Source organism: Oncorhynchus clarkii, chromosome 3 (assembly GCF_045791955.1).
Source record: "Oncorhynchus clarkii lewisi isolate Uvic-CL-2024 chromosome 3, UVic_Ocla_1.0, whole genome shotgun sequence".
Classification (NCBI taxonomy): Eukaryota; Metazoa; Chordata; class Actinopteri; order Salmoniformes; family Salmonidae; genus Oncorhynchus; species Oncorhynchus clarkii.
The window spans coordinates 78414739-78433478 of NC_092149.1; the positions used below are offsets into that span (position 1 = coordinate 78414739).

The window sequence follows — 18740 nt, forward strand, 5'->3', positions numbered from 1 at the left end:
GTTAAGTCTGTTAGCGGTTAGGTCTGTTAGCATGTAGTGGACGGCAGGTAGCCTAGCAGTTGAGTCTGTTAGCGGTTAAATCTGTTTATCATATAGTGGACGGCAGGTAGCCTAGCGGTTAAGTCTGTTAGCGGTTAAATCTGTTAGCATGTAGTGGACGGCAGTTAGCTTAGCGGTTGAGTCTGTTAGTGGTTAGGTTTGTTAGCATATAGTGGACGGCAGGTAGCTTAGCGGTTAAGGCTGTTAGCACATAGCAGATGAGTAAATAACAGGAGAAACTGCCTGGAATACACATGGCTTGATCTGCTCATCAGAATGTAGAGTCACTACTACTGCTGCTATCACTCTTCATGTGTACCAGGCATCCCAGGGGTTCTCTGTGGGTTGTATGTGGGTTGTCTGTGCTCAGATTGAGAATGAGCTCTCAGCAGAGCACTGAGCGAACACCAACACCTCCCAGGACGACTGACATGTCAACATCACACATGTCAAAAGAGACGAAGGGAAACATTCTCTTAAAAAATTTGATGTAAAGGAAAAGTGTGTGTGTGTGAGTGGGAGGGGCTTGCACTTGTGTGTTGATGTGTTTGGGTGTGCGTGTGCGTGCATGCATGTGTTCATTGCAAAGGCCTCTAGATTCCGACTCACACGGTTTGGACGACTCTATCAGAGCAGTGGACCCGGACTCTTTTTACACAAGCATGCATGGTTGGAGGGCTGTGTGGAATGTGGCTCTAAACAGATTCCATCACACTGTTGTTATCCCTGTTGATGTAGAAACAGCTGATGAGAACGGAAGGGAGCAGTCACAGACCCCATGATAAATGCAGCTCTGTATCAATAATATCAACTGGGTTTGTGTAGGTGCCCAGAGTTCATGAAGCCTTATACTGTATTTGACAGTGTTGAAAGAGTGGAGAACTGAGAAAGAGAAATGGTGGTGGAAATGGAGGGAACGGAGGGAAGAAAGTAATAGACAAAGGGAAAAGAAAAGGAATCAGCAAAAGAGGGGAGGAGGAGGTGGGGAGGAGTAGATAGGGAGGGGTCGGGGAGGAGGTGGGGAGGAGTAGATAGGGAGGGGTCGGGGAGGAGGTAGGGAGGAGTAGATAGGGAGGGGTTAGGGAGGGGTCGGGGAGGAGTAGATGGGGAGGAGGTAGGGAGGAGGGAGGGGTTAGGGAGGTGGGAGGGGAGGAGTAGATAGGGAGGGGTCGGGGAGGAGGTAGGGAGGAGTGAGGGGTTAGAGAGGCGGGAGGGGAGGAGGAGAGGCGGTAGGGAGGGGGGAGGAGAGGAGATAGGGAGGGGAGGTAGTTTGGCGGAATGGAGGTAATGCAGGGACAAGGTAGGGAAGGGAAGCGGGGAGGAGATAGTGAGGGGAGGAGGAGATAGTGAGGGGAGGAGGAGATAGTGAGGGGAGGAGGAGATAGTGAGGGGTAAGGTAGGAGTGGAGGAGTGGTGGTAGGGCGGGGACAAGGTAGGTAGGGGAGGAGGAGAGGAGTGTAGGAGGTAGGGATGGGAGGGGAGGGGGAGAGGAAGGGATGAGGTAGGGAGGGGAGGGGGGGGAGAGGAGGAAGGGAAGGGAGGAGGGAGTAGGGAGGTGGAGAGAAGGAAGGGAAGGGAGAAGGGAATAGGGAGGAGAGGAGGTAGGGAGGGAAGGAGGAGAAGACGTAGGAGAATAGGCAAAGGGAGAAAGCGTAACACAACTACTTTAAATAGATGTCCTTCATGTCAACTTGTTCTGGTGTACTCATGCAGGACCCATTTGTAGCTGTCAATGACAGGAGTTCAAATTAAATTTGCTGTCCCGCTCATTATAATGTTCATAATGATGATACTCTTTATCCTGTGTACCTGTGTGGCTCAGTTGGTAGAGCATAGCACTTGCAATGCCAGGGTTAAGGTTTCAATTCTGATGGGGGACCAGTACAAAAATGTGTACACTCACTACTGGATAAGAGTGGCTACTAAAAACATTATCCACAAAGCTCCTTTTACGAAGAAAATATGCAGATATGAAAGTACACAATTAGCAGGACAATGAAATTAGAACAGCAGAAGGTTTGTGTTAGCTCCCTAAGCTAATGCCTAGGCTTTAGCTAATGCAGACAACCCAGGTTTGCAGTGCTGTCTGAGTTCCAGTGTACATAACCAGGAGCCATTTGTCTCTGTTTTGGATGAAGCTAAGATTAGACTTGATCCTCACCATAAATTACTGTACCTTAGCACTAATTAGTGTTTCATCACTCCAGAAAATTTGTTTCCACTGCCCCAGAGTGCAATGGCTGCGAGCTTTACATAACTCCAGCCTACGCTTGGCATTGAGCAGTGTGATCTTAGGCTTGTGTGCGGCTGCTCGGCCTTGGAAACCCATTTCATGAAGCTCCCATACGTTGCTTCCAGAAGCAGTTTGGAACCGGGTAGTGAGCGTTGCAACCGAGGACAGACAAGTTTTACATGCTACGCGCTTCAGCACTCCATGGTCCCATTCTATGAGCTTGTGTGGCCTACCACTTCACGGCAGAACCGTTGTTGCTCCTAGACGCTTCCACTTCACAACAACAGCAATTACAGTTGACTGGGGCAGCTCTAGCAGGGCTGAAATTTGATGAACTGACTTGTTGGAAAGGTCACATCTTATGACGGTGCCACGTTGAAAGTCACCGAGCTCTCCTATGGAGATTACAGTGCCTTGCGAAAGTATTCGGCCCCCTTGAACTTTGCGACCTTTTGCCACATTTCAGGCTTCAAACATAAAGATATAAAACTGTATTTTTTTGTGAAGAATCAGCAACAAGTGGGACACAATCATGAAGTGGAACGACATTTATTGGATATTTCAAACTTTTTTAACAAATCAAAAACTGAAAAATTGGGCGTGCAAAATTATTCAGCCCCTTTACTTTCAGTGCAGCAAACTCTCTCCAGAAGTTCAGTGAGGATCTCTGAATGATCCAATGTTGACCTAAATGACTAATGATGATAAATACAATCCACCTGTGTGTAATCAAGTCTCCGTATAAATGCACCTGCACTGTGATAGTCTCAGAGGTCCGTTAAAAGCGCAGAGAGCATCATGAAGAACAAGGAACACACCAGGCAGGTCCGAGATACTGTTGTGAAGAAGTTTAAAGCCGGATTTGGATACAAAAAGATTTCCCAAGCTTTAAACATCCCAAGGAGCACTGTGCAAGCGATAATATTGAAATGGAAGGAGTATCAGACCACTGCAAATCTACCAAGACCTGGCCGTCCCTCTAAACTTTCAGCTCATACAAGGAGAAGACTGATCAGAGATGCAGCCAAGAGGCCCATGATCACTCTGGATGAACTGCAGAGATCTACAGCTGAGGTGGGAGACTCTGTCCATAGGACAACAATCAGTCGTATATTGCACAAATCTGGCCTTTATGGAAGAGTGGCAAGAAGAAAGCCATTTCTTAAAGATATCCATAAAAAGTGTTGTTTTAAAGTTTGCCACAAGCCACCTGGGAGACACACCAAACATGTGGAAGAAGGTGCTCTGGTCAGATGAAACCAAAATTGAACTTTTTGGCAACAATGCAAAACGTTATGTTTGGCGTAAAAGCAACACAGCTCATCAGCCTGAACACACCATCCCCACTGTCAAACATGGTGGTGGCAGCATCATGGTTTGGGCCTACTTTTCTTCAGCAGGGACAGGGAAGATGGTTAAAATTGATGGGAAGATGGATGGAGCCAAATACAGGACCATTCTGGAAGAAAACCTGATGGAGTCTGCAAAAGACCTGAGACTGGGACGGAGATTTGTCTTCCAACCAGACAATGATCCAAAACATAAAGCAAAATCTACAATGGAATGGTTCAAACATAAACATATCCAGGTGTTAGAATGGCCAAGTCAAAGTCCAGACCTGAATCATCCAATCGAGAATCTGTGGAAAGAACTGAAAACTGCTGTTCACAAATGCTCTCCATCCAACCTCACTGAGCTCGAGCTGTTTTGCAAGGAGGAATGGGAAAAAATTTCAGTCTCTCGATGTGCAAAACTGATAGAGACATACCCCAAGCGACTTACAGCTGTAATCGCAGCAAAATGTGGCGCTACAAACTATTAATTTAAGGGGGCTGAATAATTTTGCACGCCCAATTTTTCAGTTTTTGATTTGTTAAAAAAGTTTGAAATATCCAATAAATGTCGTTCCACTTCATGATTGTGTCCCATTTGTTGTTGATTCTTCACAAAAAAATACAGTTTTATATCTTTATGTTTGAAGCCTGAAATGTGGCAAAAGGTCGCAAAGTTCAAGGGGGCCGAATACTTTCGCAAGGCACTGTACATGGCTGTGTACTCAATTTTATACACCTGTCAGCAATGGGTGTGGCTGAAATAGCCGAATCAACTAACTTGAAGCGGTGTTCACATACTTTTGTATATATAGTGTATATGACGACATAATTGAACAACTACTGCATGCTACCTTATGGTATTAGTAATACAATGCCTTCAGAAAGTGATAATACCCCTTCATTTATTCCACATTTTGATGTGTTACAGCCTGAATTCAAAATGGATTAGTTAGATTTTGTTCTCAATACCCCATAATGACAAGGTGACAATATGTTTTCAGAAATGTTTGTAAATGTATTGAAAAGGAAATACAGACATATCTCATTGACACAAGTATTCACACCCCTGAATCAATACTTTGTAGAAGCACTTTTGGCAGTGATTACAGTTGTGAATCTTTCTGGGTAAGTCTCTAAGAGCTTTGCACAACACATATTTGCCCATTATTCTTTTCAAAATTCTACAAACTCGGTCAAATTAGTGTTGATCATCACTAGGCAACCATTTACAGGTCTTGCCCATATATTTCCAAGTACATTTAAGTCAAAACTCTAATTTGGCCACTCTGTCTTTTTATTACCATTATTACTCTGAAATAATAAGATATTTAAGTTGTGTATATTACTTAGTTTGTATTTGATGACTTTATTATTTTTCATTCTGTAAAGTCATCATCTGTTTCATCTCTGCTCAGACAGTAGCAGTCTGCCAGTCAAACCTAATGTTATCTACAGTATGTGCTCCCCATGCTGTACTGTCTGTAGTCATCCTAGTTATCTAACCTGCCTAAGTAGCCTATGCTGCAGAGTTGTTTGACAAAATCCTTTTACTAGTTCTTCAAAGTAGATAAAGCGTACTTTCACAAACTGTCTCTGTCCCTCTCATTGTGTTGTGCACATTCCTCTCTCATATGCATATAACTTAACGTAGCAGCACAGACAGAACAATGAGACAGATATTTAACCGGATGCATAAATGAAAAGCATCCACTTGGCTTAGTGAGAGGAAGCTCACTGGCTGGTAGTGGAAGAAGATGGAACAAGATTAATTTTGGCCAACATTCTGCTAATTTTCTCATCGATGAAACATTTGATTTCAACACAGTTTTCTGTTCTCAAAATTAGAATATGTTATGAACAGAGTGGACTACGTTTTGTAGACTTCACTCTTTGCAGAATAAAAAGAAAATGGTGTTGTTTAGGAGTGAAAAGGTGGATTGAGTTATTGCACATGCGCACTTCACAGAGCAGGTGGAAATATGCAGATGCGTGGTAGAACTCTCCAATAGGATCTCACTAGCTCGCGCTTGGCTCTGCCCACCTCCTTGCTTGTTCTGCCCACTATGACTCATTTGTTCCCATTGGAAAAAACTGGCTGTGGTCTATCTTGGTTTAGTTGTAAAAAATCTTTAGTAGCAGGCATAAAAGTATCCGTCCAGATATCTGTATATAATGACAAGATGCTCTCGTCTCCGCCCTAACAATGGGAGTTATTGTCCCAAAGGTGGGAAGGCAGGAGGCAATCTTAGGTCAAAAATAAACCCATATAAACGCATTGGGCTTAGTTTGGACAGATTTTGGCGAGAGTAAAACGTCTTGCTTCGCCTCTTCCTCTCTGATCCATCTCCATCCAAGCCAGGAAAAATGGGTCAATGGATTATGGTATTGCAGTTAATTACCACGTTTCTGAGCTGAACCAAGTTGAATATTTGCTTAACGAAAACTACAACTCCCTTCAGCCTAGCGTCCCACATGGTTGACTTGATTTCTGTCGTGAATAATTAGATTTCTCTACAGACAAACAACACGTTGGGCTCACAAAAACCGGAATTAAATGGAATTCAAGTAATTGAACAGACGTCGTCACTTTGTTGTTTAACAACCAAAGAAATAACGAAATGTCAGTTGATCGCTCAGCACTAATACTTATTGACTCAAGATATTTCAGTTTTAAATGTTTTATTAATTTGAAAATATTTATATATATTTTTTACATAATTCCACTTTTACATTATGTGGTATTGTGTGTAGGCCAGTGTACATGTGACACTTTCCAGGTACTGGCAGTGGTTCTCCTGGCAGTGGTTCTCCTGGCAGTGGTTCTCCTGGCAGTGGTTCTCCTGGCAGTTGAAGGAAGGAGAGAAGAGGGGAGAGAGTGAGGGAATGATGAAGATTTATGGAGAATGGGAATTATCTGTGTCAGCCACTAAAAGTCTTTTTATTTGCTGTTTGACACAAACGCTCCAATTGTCCTCAGGCAGGTTTAAGTGTTGTCATGCATCACCTAGCCTGGAGATACAGTCAGAACAGCCCAGGTAAGGGCCTTTTCATTTGGACACTCCTCACTGAGCCTAGTGATACAGAACAGTCCAGCTAATGGCATTTTAATGAGGACACTCCTCACTGAGCCTAGTGATACAGAACAGTCCAGCTAATGGCATTTTAATGAGGACAGTCCTTACTGCTCCTGTGGATACACAGCAGCCCATGTAATGGCATTTTAATGAGGACAGTCATTGCTGTTGCAGGAGAGGACACAGTGTGGGCATGTGTGTGGGCTGGCAGTTGGGTGGGTGGCTGTGTGTTTGCATAGTAAGGAATCTTAGTTCATTATTCAAAATCTGTATCTCAATAAATGACAGCCTCTGGCGAATAACAAACAGGTGTCAGTATTTAAACCCAACAACATCCAAACACCTGAGGAAGTTCACTTAGCTTGCTGATAAATTGCCATATTTCAGAGACAGTCTTTAAATCATCACATCAGTCTTTATGATATCATCATATCCTAATCATAGAATTAGGAATTGGAATATTAGAATGGACATCAACTTTCTTATGATGGGATAACAGGTCAGCCATGTTGGTCAGGGAATTGGTCAACCATGGATCACCAATGCTGCGATAAGATATTGTGTAAAACAATGAATTGGAAGATTATATGTTTGTTGGCGTAATAATAAGGAATTCCCTTGACCACGCCCACAAATTGGGGGTCATAGATTTTTTTTTGTTATACAGAAATAACAAAACATGCCGAAAAGCTGCTGTGTTGTTCAATGTACATGTAACCAGGTCAAAAATCCAAATTTACGGATTGTAATGCTTCCACGTAAGGAAATAGCTTCAGGCTATTCGGAGTGGGAAATGTGGGGACACACTGGCCAAGTAGGCTACACATCTATGTGTGTAGAAAACATTTCATCACAGGTAAGACATTTAATTTGTTTAGGATAGTCCATATGTAACTGCACTCACTACTTGTAGCTGTATAGTCGATGTGTTTGTGTTGTTGGTCTTGGTTAATGATCTGGTCGGTAGCTAGCTAGCACATGGCTACTAGCCCCGTCATGAAAGGGGCATGAGGGAAGACATACAATGTTATGTTTTTCTATTTCTAAGTAATGAGAACGCTCTGGAGCAGGCAATGTTCAAAAGTCATCTTTAGAAATTGTTTACTTTTCTTAAATGTAGTTTGGTAATTTGCTAAAACAACCAGACAAGAAAATGGTGTTAACCTAGGTAACCACAGGTCGTTTTCCCTACAGGGGGAGTTCTATCTAATACTTACTGGGACTATTCCATACATTTTTCAAAATGCATTTGACCTTTATTTAACCTGGAACAAATTCTTATTTAAAATGTTCTTATTTTCAATGACATTCTGCCCCTTGTTCAACACTCTAACCACTAGGCTACCTGCCGCCCGTATGCATAGCAAGGGGTACCGGTACTGTGTCAAAAAAAACTGCCAATATGCCAACAAGCCATTCAAACAAATCAAAACAAATTTTATTTGTCACATGTGCCAAATACAACAAGTGTAGACCTTACAGTGAAATGCTTACTTACAAGCCCTTAACCAACAATTCAGTTTTAACAAAATACCCCCCAAAAAGTAAGAGATAAGAATAACAAATAATTAAAGAGCAGCAGTAAAATAATAATAGTGGGACTATATAAAGGGGGTACAGAGTCAATGTGTGGGGGCACCGGTGTCGAGGTAATTGAGGTAATATGTACATGTAGAGTTATTATAGTACAGTCAATGCAGTCAATCCACAGCCATACGCTGTCTTAAATCAGTTGATGATAGGACTTAGACTTTCTGATATTGTATCATATAATAACACTCCCAGCTTTCCAAGAAAACAAAACATTTAGGCATTTATGGTCTGTTACATATATTTTAGAGGATATAAAATATATAAAACCTGTATAAACGGTATTATTAATTATATGATCATATTTTAGGTTGGCAATAACTCTAACACAATTTCTGATGCATCAGATGCTCTATTGTATGTTTCCTGCATCAGTCAAAGCTATTGCTGTTCATTCCAATTAGACTGTGTAGTAACCCTTCTAGTTGCACATGAGTCCTTCTCTAACTCTCAAAGTTCAAGACACTTTATTACATGTAGGTAGGGGGATGGGCGTTCCATTGTCTACAGTCACTCTGCCCCCAACTTTCACATCCTTTTCCCCTGGAACACTCTGTTGCTATGGGTAACCAGAATCACGTGACACCCGGTTAGCCAATCAGTGGCCAAGCCTGGGGTTTCAGCTGCACCTGAATAATTTAGTTGCATCCAGGAGCCCAGGTTGACGACAGCTCTATAAACTCCAGGGTTCCACACCAACTCATCGGCTGGACCCTTCCACATGGGCAATACACGTGTGTGGCTGACCATCAACCACTTACACTATCACTTTTACCACTAATCTGCAGGGCCGTAACCACTGTTTTAGTTTTTGTGGTGTCCGGGAAGGGGACATTTTTTTGAAAGTTGAAGCTCATTCACTGCATTTCTATACAATTAAAGAATGTCAAAATGTGATTTGGAGAACAGAAAAAAAGAACAGAAAAAATTATCAACTGGGCTGCTGTAGGTTCATTCACCTCAGTCCATCTACAAACACATCAAATCTTAACTTTATTCGTCACATGCTCCGAATACAACAGGTGTAGTAGACCTTACCTTGAAATGCTTACTTACAAGCCCCTCACCCACAATGCAGTTCAAGAAATAGTCAAGAAAATATTTACTAAATAAACTAAAGGAAAAAATACAATAAAAGTAACACAATAAAATAACAATAACAAGGTTAAATATAGGGGGTACTGGTACAGAGTCAGTGTGTTAGTCGAGGTAATTTGTACGTGTAGGTAGGGGTGAAGTGACTATGCATAGATAATAAACAGCCTGTTAGCTATGCAGTTGAAAGGGGGAAATGTGATAAACGTAGCATCAGCTGCTGCTCAGTCAGTTGTAATGATGAATTGCTCATCAACTCTTTACATAGATCTCTCCTTTCTCAAATTACATAGCGTTCACATTTTATTACCAGTCATTACTAATCAAGCACTGCACAAACAGACATCAATGGAGCACACAGATTTATCACATTAATATGAATTATTAGAATATTACTTACTATTCTGTATTAATATCAGTGAAGTCCTTACTTGTTTGATAAGAGTAGTACAGATTTTCTCAGGGGTCCTAACATGGGCTCCGACCCCAAGTTTGGGAACCACTGTACTAACCTCTCTCTGCTTGCTTCCTCTGTCTCTCTCTGTCTGTCTCCTCTTCTTCCTCCTCGGCAGTGGAGATTTGTGGAGAAAAAAATTAACAAAAAAATAAATAAAAAGTGGGATGCATTACACAACACAACACTAAACAGCCATACCAACACCTTACCGCCGCTACACCTGGCTATCAGCAGAGCCTTGTCTGGCAGCCAAACAGTTCATTCAGCCTCATTTACTGCCTTTAAAAAAACATAGCTGATATGGCTGACTAACTTAAACAAATGTGCTTTCTACTGACAACTATGGCATAAGGGAACGATGAGCGGATAAGAGGCAATCCGTAATTTTGATGAAGACATTAATTAGCGAGCTAAAACGGACGTAGTCAATATAACTATTTGTTTAGCACTTTTGAAATGTAGTGTCCCCATGAGTGACAGAACACTGAGCACTGAGAACACTGAGCCAATCACTGCGCAATGCTCTGCCCCACCACCACAGAAAGCACTGAGCTAAACTGAAACACCTGCATTTTGGAGCTCCCTTCTCAAGAACACAACAAAGAAACAATGTTTGTATGCAGCTTTATTAACTCAATGATATATATTGTACATTGTTTGCAAACTGACATGTGACATGTATTAATGCCAAAATAACTTGCAAAACAGACAAACCCCCCACCCAAAAAATGTTTCATAAAAAAAATAAAAATAAAATATTGTGCTAAAAATGTTGAAGAGCTCCACCTGGCTCCTGCTCCACGGTGCATTGCAGCCTGCCTCAGCCTCAACGCTGAGCACCACATCTGTGTCTGTCTTAATAGCCTACCCCCATAAAGCAAAGTTATTATGAGAACTTAGTAGCCTATTTTATGCCCCTGCTGAGGTAGGCTTCGTTTAATGTTAGCTTCTTACTTCATCCTTCTAGCTGGCTAAGTAATACTAGCCAATGTTAATGCAATAGAAGTCTCTGCTGGCAGCTAGCCACCTAACTGACTGACATATAAGCGACTATTTACCAGTTGTGCACTCATTCTCTGTTGACATGTCAGGAATTGCCGGACGGTTTTAAAATGGCCATTTGTCCGGCATCTCGCAAACACTCGGTGTCAGCAACGTCTCTAGTTGCTTAATTGAGCCGACTCCAAGCTGGGGTAGTTCGTTTCACTTCTCAGGCCCTAGGGCCTCGGCTGCAAGAGGGCGGAGTTAGCTGTTTGAGTGTTAGGCCGATACCCACTCATTATCAAATTCCAGAAAAGAGCCATTAAATTCTACAACCACCTAAAAGGAAGCGATTCCCAAACCTTCCGTAACAAAGCCATCACCTACAAAGAGATGAACCTGGAGAAGAGTCGCCTAAGCAAGCTGGTCTGGGCCTCTGTTCACAAACACAAACAGACCCCACAGAGCCCCAGGACAGCAACACAATTAGACCCAACCAAATCATGAGAAAACAAAAAGATAATTACTGACACATTGGAAAGAATTAACGAAAAAACAGAGCAAACTTGAATGCTATTTGGCCCTAAACAGAGAGTACACAGTGGCAGAATACCTGACCACTCTGACTGTCCCAATCTTACGGAAAGCTTTGACTATGTACAGACTTAGTGAGCATAGCCTTGCTATTGAGAAGGGAAGACGGGCTATGTGCACATTGCACACAAAATGAGGTGGAAACTGAGCTGCACTTCCTAACCTCCTATGACCATATCAGAGACACATATTTCCCTCAGATTACACAGACCAACAAAGAATTAGAAAACAAATCCAATTTTGATAAACTCTCATATCTATTGGGTGAAATACCACAGCGTGCCATCACAGCAGCAAGATTTGTGACGTGTTGACACAAGAAAACAGTGAAGAACAAACACCATTGTATGTACAACCCATATTTATGTTTATTTATTTTCCCTTTGTACTTTTTTCTGAGCTTTGATCTACACTGGAAGCAATATTTACATGATGACCCGTAAATTGATCTTCTTTATTGTGTACAAAATGTATTTTTTCATGATAATATTTTTTTTTACAAATTAGAACAAACATTCTGTGTCCTCATATGTAGTTACGTCCCTGCTTCTCTCCTCTTCCTGTTTTCTGTGTGTGTGTCTGTTTGGTCTATGGAAATAATGTGTGAATTATATCCCTGTTTCCTACTGGTCATTTAGGTCTTCTAACCGGGGCGCTTGGACAGTTGTATCTATAATCTAAACCGGCACCTCTTTCAGAGACATGGTGGTTCTCTCTTTGACACTGGTTTTGGATTTTGTCCCCGACCACAATAGCTGCCATTTTCAGACCATTCTGGAACTTTTTGGGTTTATGACACAGCCCCTCTAGTAATTTAATAGGATCTCTATAATCCTAATCTTTATGACATCATCACATTCTGAACTCACCATGTCTCTATGACATTATCACATTGTTACCTACCTTACCAGTGTCATCGCGACATCATCATATTGTTATATCCCCAAGTGTAATTTATGATATAATCAATCCTGTGTCAACAAGGCAATTACAATAATGATAGTCAGAAACATTTCCATATTGTTGAACATAACAGAAAGGCTAGATGTTGTAATTTTAATATGCTTGCACATAAATTGATTTAGAAAGCATTACCACATGGTCTTCCAAATGAAAGCAAGGTAATCAAATCTTTGATCTGGCCAGTGACACGCCACGGTAGACAGTCACCAACAGCTCTCTAGGCAAATTCCAGGCAGGGTGGATATTACATGTAGATATTACCTGAATTACCTTGACACCGGTGACCCCGCACATTGACATTGACTCTGTACCGGTACCCCCTGTATATAGCCTCGCTATTGTTATTTACTGCTGCTCTTTAATTATTTCTTATTCTTATCTCTTACTTTTTTGGGGGGTATTTTCTTAAAACTGCATTGTTGGTTAAGAGCTTGTAAGTAAGCATTTCACTGTAAGGTCTACTACACCTGTTGTATTTGGCGCATGTGACAAATAAAATGTGATTTGAGAGAGAGAGAGAGAGAGACAGAGAGAGAGAGAGAGAGAGAGAGAGAGAGAGAGAGAGAGAGAGAGAGAGAGAGAGAGAGAGAGAGAGAGAGAGAGAGAGAGAGAGACAGAGAGACAGAAAAAGAGAGATAGAGACAGATGGAAAGAAAGAGAGAGAAAGAAAGAAAGAGAGATAGAGACAGATGGAAAGAGAGAGAGAGAGAGAGAGAGAGAGAGAGAGAGAGAGAAATAAAGATAGATAGACAGATGGAAAGAGAGAGAGAGAGAAAGAAAGAAAGAAAGACAGAGAGAGAAAGAAAGAAAGAGAGAGAGAGACAGAGAAAGAGAGATAGAGACAGATGGAAAGAGATAGAGAGAGAAAGAAAGAAAGTGTGTGCGTGTGCTTGTGGTATGTGTGTGTACATGACGTGCCTAATAGAATCTCATTGTGTTCTGTTGATGTGAGACTTTATGAGTTATTAAATCAGTTCAGAACCTTCCTAGAAGCACTGTTACATAACTATGGAGATGAGATAGCTATTTTGTTCATGTTTATATTCAGTACATTTACATGTGTTCTCTATGTGTTGTTTCACGTTCAGATGTTACAATAATGCACAATGTTTTGCTAGATTAGACTGTGGCTGAGATCAAAGCCTCTTAGAGAAGCTATTTGTGAATTCGGCAGCTCTCTGATACGAAAAGAGCAGAGAAAAGAGGGAGAGAAAGACTTCCTCACTCGCTGTAGGTCAGAATCTGCCTCCAAGGTCAAGGTTAGATGGAGTTTACAGACAATCCCACCTCTGTAGAGGGAAAGCTGGGGTGGTAAACTCAACTCCTGAGGGACAGAAGCAGTATTGCAGATTTTAATTATTTCCCTTGACTTACACACACACACACACACACACAATCTCATCTGCTTACATCAAATGTTGATGAAATTGCTTCAACTTTGTTTGGAGGAGATAGTGTTATAATGCACTTTATGTTTACCTTGAATACACCAGTACAATGTAGGAAGCATTGGCTCATTATCAAAAAAGTTGATCATAAGACTCCCACCAATAAAGTTGTGTCACAGCAAAGGTCAATGTCCCCAATGTGTTGCTTCTTGTGATCATTTCCACTTGTTTCTCATTAAAAAGTCTAGCTCAAGCTGTGGGTGTTGGTATTCAGAGCAGAACCTCCACGTATCGAGACAGGAATAAAAAAAATTCACCAAGTACTACGAAATGATGTATTCAGACCCTCCAGGATTTAGTGGGGATTTCTAGTGACATTTGCGGGCAAAAATGATTGATTTTGGTGTGACAAGTCTGACAATTTGGTAATTGTAATTGCAAGGTAATTTGCAATGAATTTGTTGCGAAAATGTATTGATGTGGTGTGATTGGTTGAAAATACAAGCCCTCTTTTTTGTACAGTGGTGGTGGGTCAGTTTTATGCAATAAATATTGCAATGATTTGACAATTTTATGCAGAAATAGTGTGGGGATTTTTAACACTTGCATGCCCTCACATAATATGCAGGAAGTTGTTGATTTTGTAGAAGGAATCCTGGAGGGAGAAATATTTTCACAACGTCTGTAAACGTTCAGTCTTTAAGCACAGAGTCGGTAGAAAGAGGTTACCAATAGAGATCTTTGTGCAGAGCTGTGCTGTGGTGGTAACACTCCCCACTCGAGATCAGGGTTCAATCCCAGCATTCACTGTTTCTCCCACTTGCTTGTGTCCCCACCTAATTTCCTTACTGTCTGCCTGAGTGTTAAAACACCTCAAATGTTTTCAAGCACCAAAAATAAAAAAGAAGTGTAGAGAGACGTGCTGCCAGTCAGACATGTCAGTTAAGATTTATCAAAGCGGCTAATACAAATGCGAGGGGATCACTGTGCTGTTAAAATATCACCAGAGGGATCAACGAGCAGACATCTATGTATCTGTCGTCTCATCCAGCTCCTATGTTTAGTGCACACACTGACTTTAGAGAGTCACCATGGCTGCGGTCCAAACCTTTAAAAGACTCACCCTCGTCTACTTACCCTCACCTTATGCCCTTGGAGGAATCCCTGTCACCATATTGGCGGGCGGTCCAAATTATTAGCCAAGCAAGGGAAGTTTACAACATAAGTCCCTCAGTTTTTCGTTGGCTTTGCGAGTGTACAATTATGTTCACTCCAGGACCTGAAACTCCCCATAATTCCATTCGTGACGATTGTACATCTGCTAAGAAAAGTCAGGGAAAACTTAAAAACAACATCAATGGAGAAGTCAGCATACAAGTGTAAGTAAAAACGAATGCAAATAAGTTCGAAATTTTGCTAGTATGTAAAAAGTAAATATGTTTTTGTTTGGTTAGCTTTTGGAAATTGTAGAAATAAAACATTTGACTTCTTTCAGAAGTTCCAGCTAGGCAGGCTAATGTTATTTATCTAATGAATTTACTAGCTATCATACATTAGGCGTATATTAATAATTATATATTTAGTATAAGTAGACATGCACTCATAATTGAATGTAGCGGATATAAAGCACACACAAGCTACTGAAAGTGGTGGCTGAAAACACAATCATGATGAACGAGTGACGAATTTCCCGGCCAAGGGTGGTCCATTTAAAAATCATTCCTTCCTTCCTCCCTCACCCCTTGCCCTGTAAGTGTATACTCGTCAGACGCCATGATACATCATCAGATGTGTCCACTTAATTTGAGGGCTGAGGGGATAGGGTGCGTCTTTTAAGTGTTTGGACCGCAGCCCATGTCTCCCCAAGGCCCTATTTATTACTAACCCTTTATGAGTGTATTAATCTCCTAATAGATCAATCTGTGGAACTCTTCAACTCAATCTGTTTTCTCATTTAGTCAGCCAATAATTGGTCAATGAATCTCTCTTTCTCCCCCTTACTCCTTCCTCACTCTGTCCTTCTGTCTTCTCTCCTTCTTCCCTTCCTCACTACCACCCAATGTCTCTCTCCTTCTTCCCTTCCTCACTACCACTCAATGTCTCTCTCCTTCTTCCCTTCCTCACTTCCACCCAATGTCTCTCTCCTTCTTCCCTCCCTCACTACCACCCAATGTCTTTCTCCTTCTTCCCTTCCTCACTACCTCCCAATGTCTCTCTCCTTCTTCCCTTCCTCACTACCTCCCAATGTCTCTCTCCTTCTTCCCTCCCTCACTACCACCCAATGTCTCTCTCCTTCTTCCCTTCCTCACTACCACCCAATGTCTCTCTCCTTCTTCCCTCCCTTACTACCTCCCAATGTCTCTCTCCTTCTTCCCTCCCTCACTACCACCCAATGTCTCTCTCCTTCTTCCCTCCCTCACTACCACCCAATGTCTCTCTCCTTCTTCCCTTCCTTACTACCACCCAATGTCTCTCTCCTTCTCTTTCTCTCTCCCGCTGCTCTTACCACACTTTCTCCTGCTCCCATTCTCCTCTCCCCCACTCCTCTCCCTCCCCTCCCCAGGTATCGTGTCGTTGATCTCCCTGGTGGTCCTTTCATATGACCGCTACAGTACCCTGACTGTGTACAACAAGCGTGGTCCCGACTACCGCAAGCCCCTGCTGGCCGTGGGGGGCTCCTGGCTGTACTCCCTGATCTGGACGGTGCCCCCCCTGCTAGGCTGGAGTAGCTACGACCTGGAGGGGGCCGGCACCAGTTGCTCCGTGTCCTGGACCCTGAGGACAGCTCAGTCCCATGCCTACATCATCTGTCTGTTCGTCTTCTGCCTGGGCCTGCCCATCGTCATCATGGTCTACTGCTACTGTCGGCTACTGTGGGCAGTCAAACAGGTGTGGGGGGGGGGGGGGGGGGGGGGGGGGACACAGATACTGTTGACTGATGGGAGGGAGGGAGAGAGACAGACACAGATGCGGAGAGAGTCAAGTATTGACATTGAGAAATGTACAATGTACTAAAAGAGAGACTGCGAGAAAACAAAATGTGTGTTTGTAGATACATTTTTAAAAATCTAATTTTATTGGTCACATACACATGGTTAGCAGATTATTGCCAGTGTAGCGAAATGCTGAGTTGTGAAAGAGTGAGTAATGCGTGTGTGTGTGTGTGTGTGTTAGAGAGCCCTCCAAATTGAATTGAATCTGGCTCACTATTGAGATCAATTTCAGCACTATACTCACTAAACTAAACCCTTATTGTGTTTTAATCAAGATTGGTGTGATCCATGCGCCTGCCCATTCAATTTATTCTTGGGGTCAATTAACTCCAAGATCACCCTGCTAGAACACCTAGTGAGTCTGGAGAAGGAGGTCGTGGGAATTAGGGCTGGGAATTGCCAGGAACCTCATGATACGATATTATCATAATACTAGGTGCTGATCCGGTTATGTATTGCGATTCTCCCGATTTATATATGTATTGCGATTCTCCCGATTTATAGATGTATTGCGATTCTCCCGATTTATATATGTATTGCGATTCTCCCGATTTATAGATGTATTGAGATTCTCCTGATTTATAGATGTATTGAGATTCTCCCGATTTATAGATGTATTGCGATTCTCCTGATTTATAGATGTATTGAGATTCTCCCGATTTATAGATGTATTGAGATTCTCCTGATTTATAGATGTATTGAGATTCTCCCGATTTATAGATGTATTGAGATTCTCCCGATTTATAGATGTATTGAGATTCTCCTGATTTATAGATGTATTGAGATTCTCCCGATTTATAGATGTATTGAGATTCTCCTGATTTATAGATGTATTGAGATTCTCCCGATTTATAGATGTATTGCGATTCTCCCGATTTATAGATGTATTGCGATTCTCCTGATTTATAGATGTATTGCGATTCTTACGATTCTATATGTATTGAGATTCGATACTGTGATTTCATTGCAATTTTATGTTACCAGAACATTGTTCATTATATGTCTTCTGTAGAGAGACAAGAGAAAACACGAGAAAATTAGTTTTGATCAGTAATGGAAATAAAGTGGTAACTTGTTGCTCGCTATTTAAAAAGATTTGGCACAGGTGCAGCCAACTAGCGCTAACTAACGCTACCCATAGCTGCAGGAAGTAGTTTGGGGGTGCTGTATATTTTATAGATTTTTATTGTATTTTCAAGGGGGGTGCTGAAAAAATATGTTTGCCCTCTCTACAGACGCTATATTGGGCTGCTAATACAGCACCATTAAAGGCCCAGTGCACTATTTTTTGTGAATTTTTTTAAATTTTATTAATACATAATTTTTGTATTCAGATTTTTCAGGGTTGGTGCAGCAACCGCAGAACCCCTACTTAACGCGGCAGTGAGAAAAAAATACAAATATTTTTTTTTATACAAATCAATACTTGGAGTCAAACTATCAATATAATATCATTCAAAATAATATTGCGATATGTAACTGTATCGATTTTTCCCCATCACTAATTTGAACCTTGTTATTTTATACTCCATTATCCTCCAACATCACATTTCTGGGGGATTAATGCTGCCTTAACAAGTGTTAAAGTAAAGCTGCTGCGCGTGTAAATATTGCCCCAGCCTCAGACATTGTCTGTAGTTGACGTGTGAGTGTTTGGGTTTGGATTAAGGGACCTTTCTCAGTGGAGGTTTGTACTGAAGAAGACTGTTAAACTGAAACGTCTGTGTATGCGATCCTGATGTCAACCCATCACACTTTAATGCCCTCAGATAGAGCCAGGGCCAGGAATGAGTGAATGAGGGGGTTAGCTGAGTGCTGTCTGGATTACCCAATACCAATCTGTTTTTAGTGGGACTCAGAGTCACGGACTCACAACCAGCAGCTTTCACAAAGCTCTAAATGTGTCTTGCTCACGCAATTACTGCACTGTGGGGCTCAATGGACAAATGAATTTGAGTCCGCAGCATTACTCAACAGCATCCCTATGGAGATCCAGGGT

At 41.8% G+C, this 18740-nt stretch overlaps 1 protein-coding gene across 1 annotated transcript in view; it reads left to right on the plus strand.

Annotated features, from left to right (window-relative positions):
• The window catches only part of LOC139405084 (teleost multiple tissue opsin 2b), a 48863-nt gene that overhangs the window by 18727 nt on the left and 11396 nt on the right, over positions 1–18740 (plus strand). The window contains exon 2 of the mRNA XM_071147560.1: positions 16312–16637. Within this exon, the coding sequence (XP_071003661.1) occupies positions 16312–16637 (326 nt within the window). The remainder of the gene's footprint in view (positions 1–16311; positions 16638–18740) is intronic.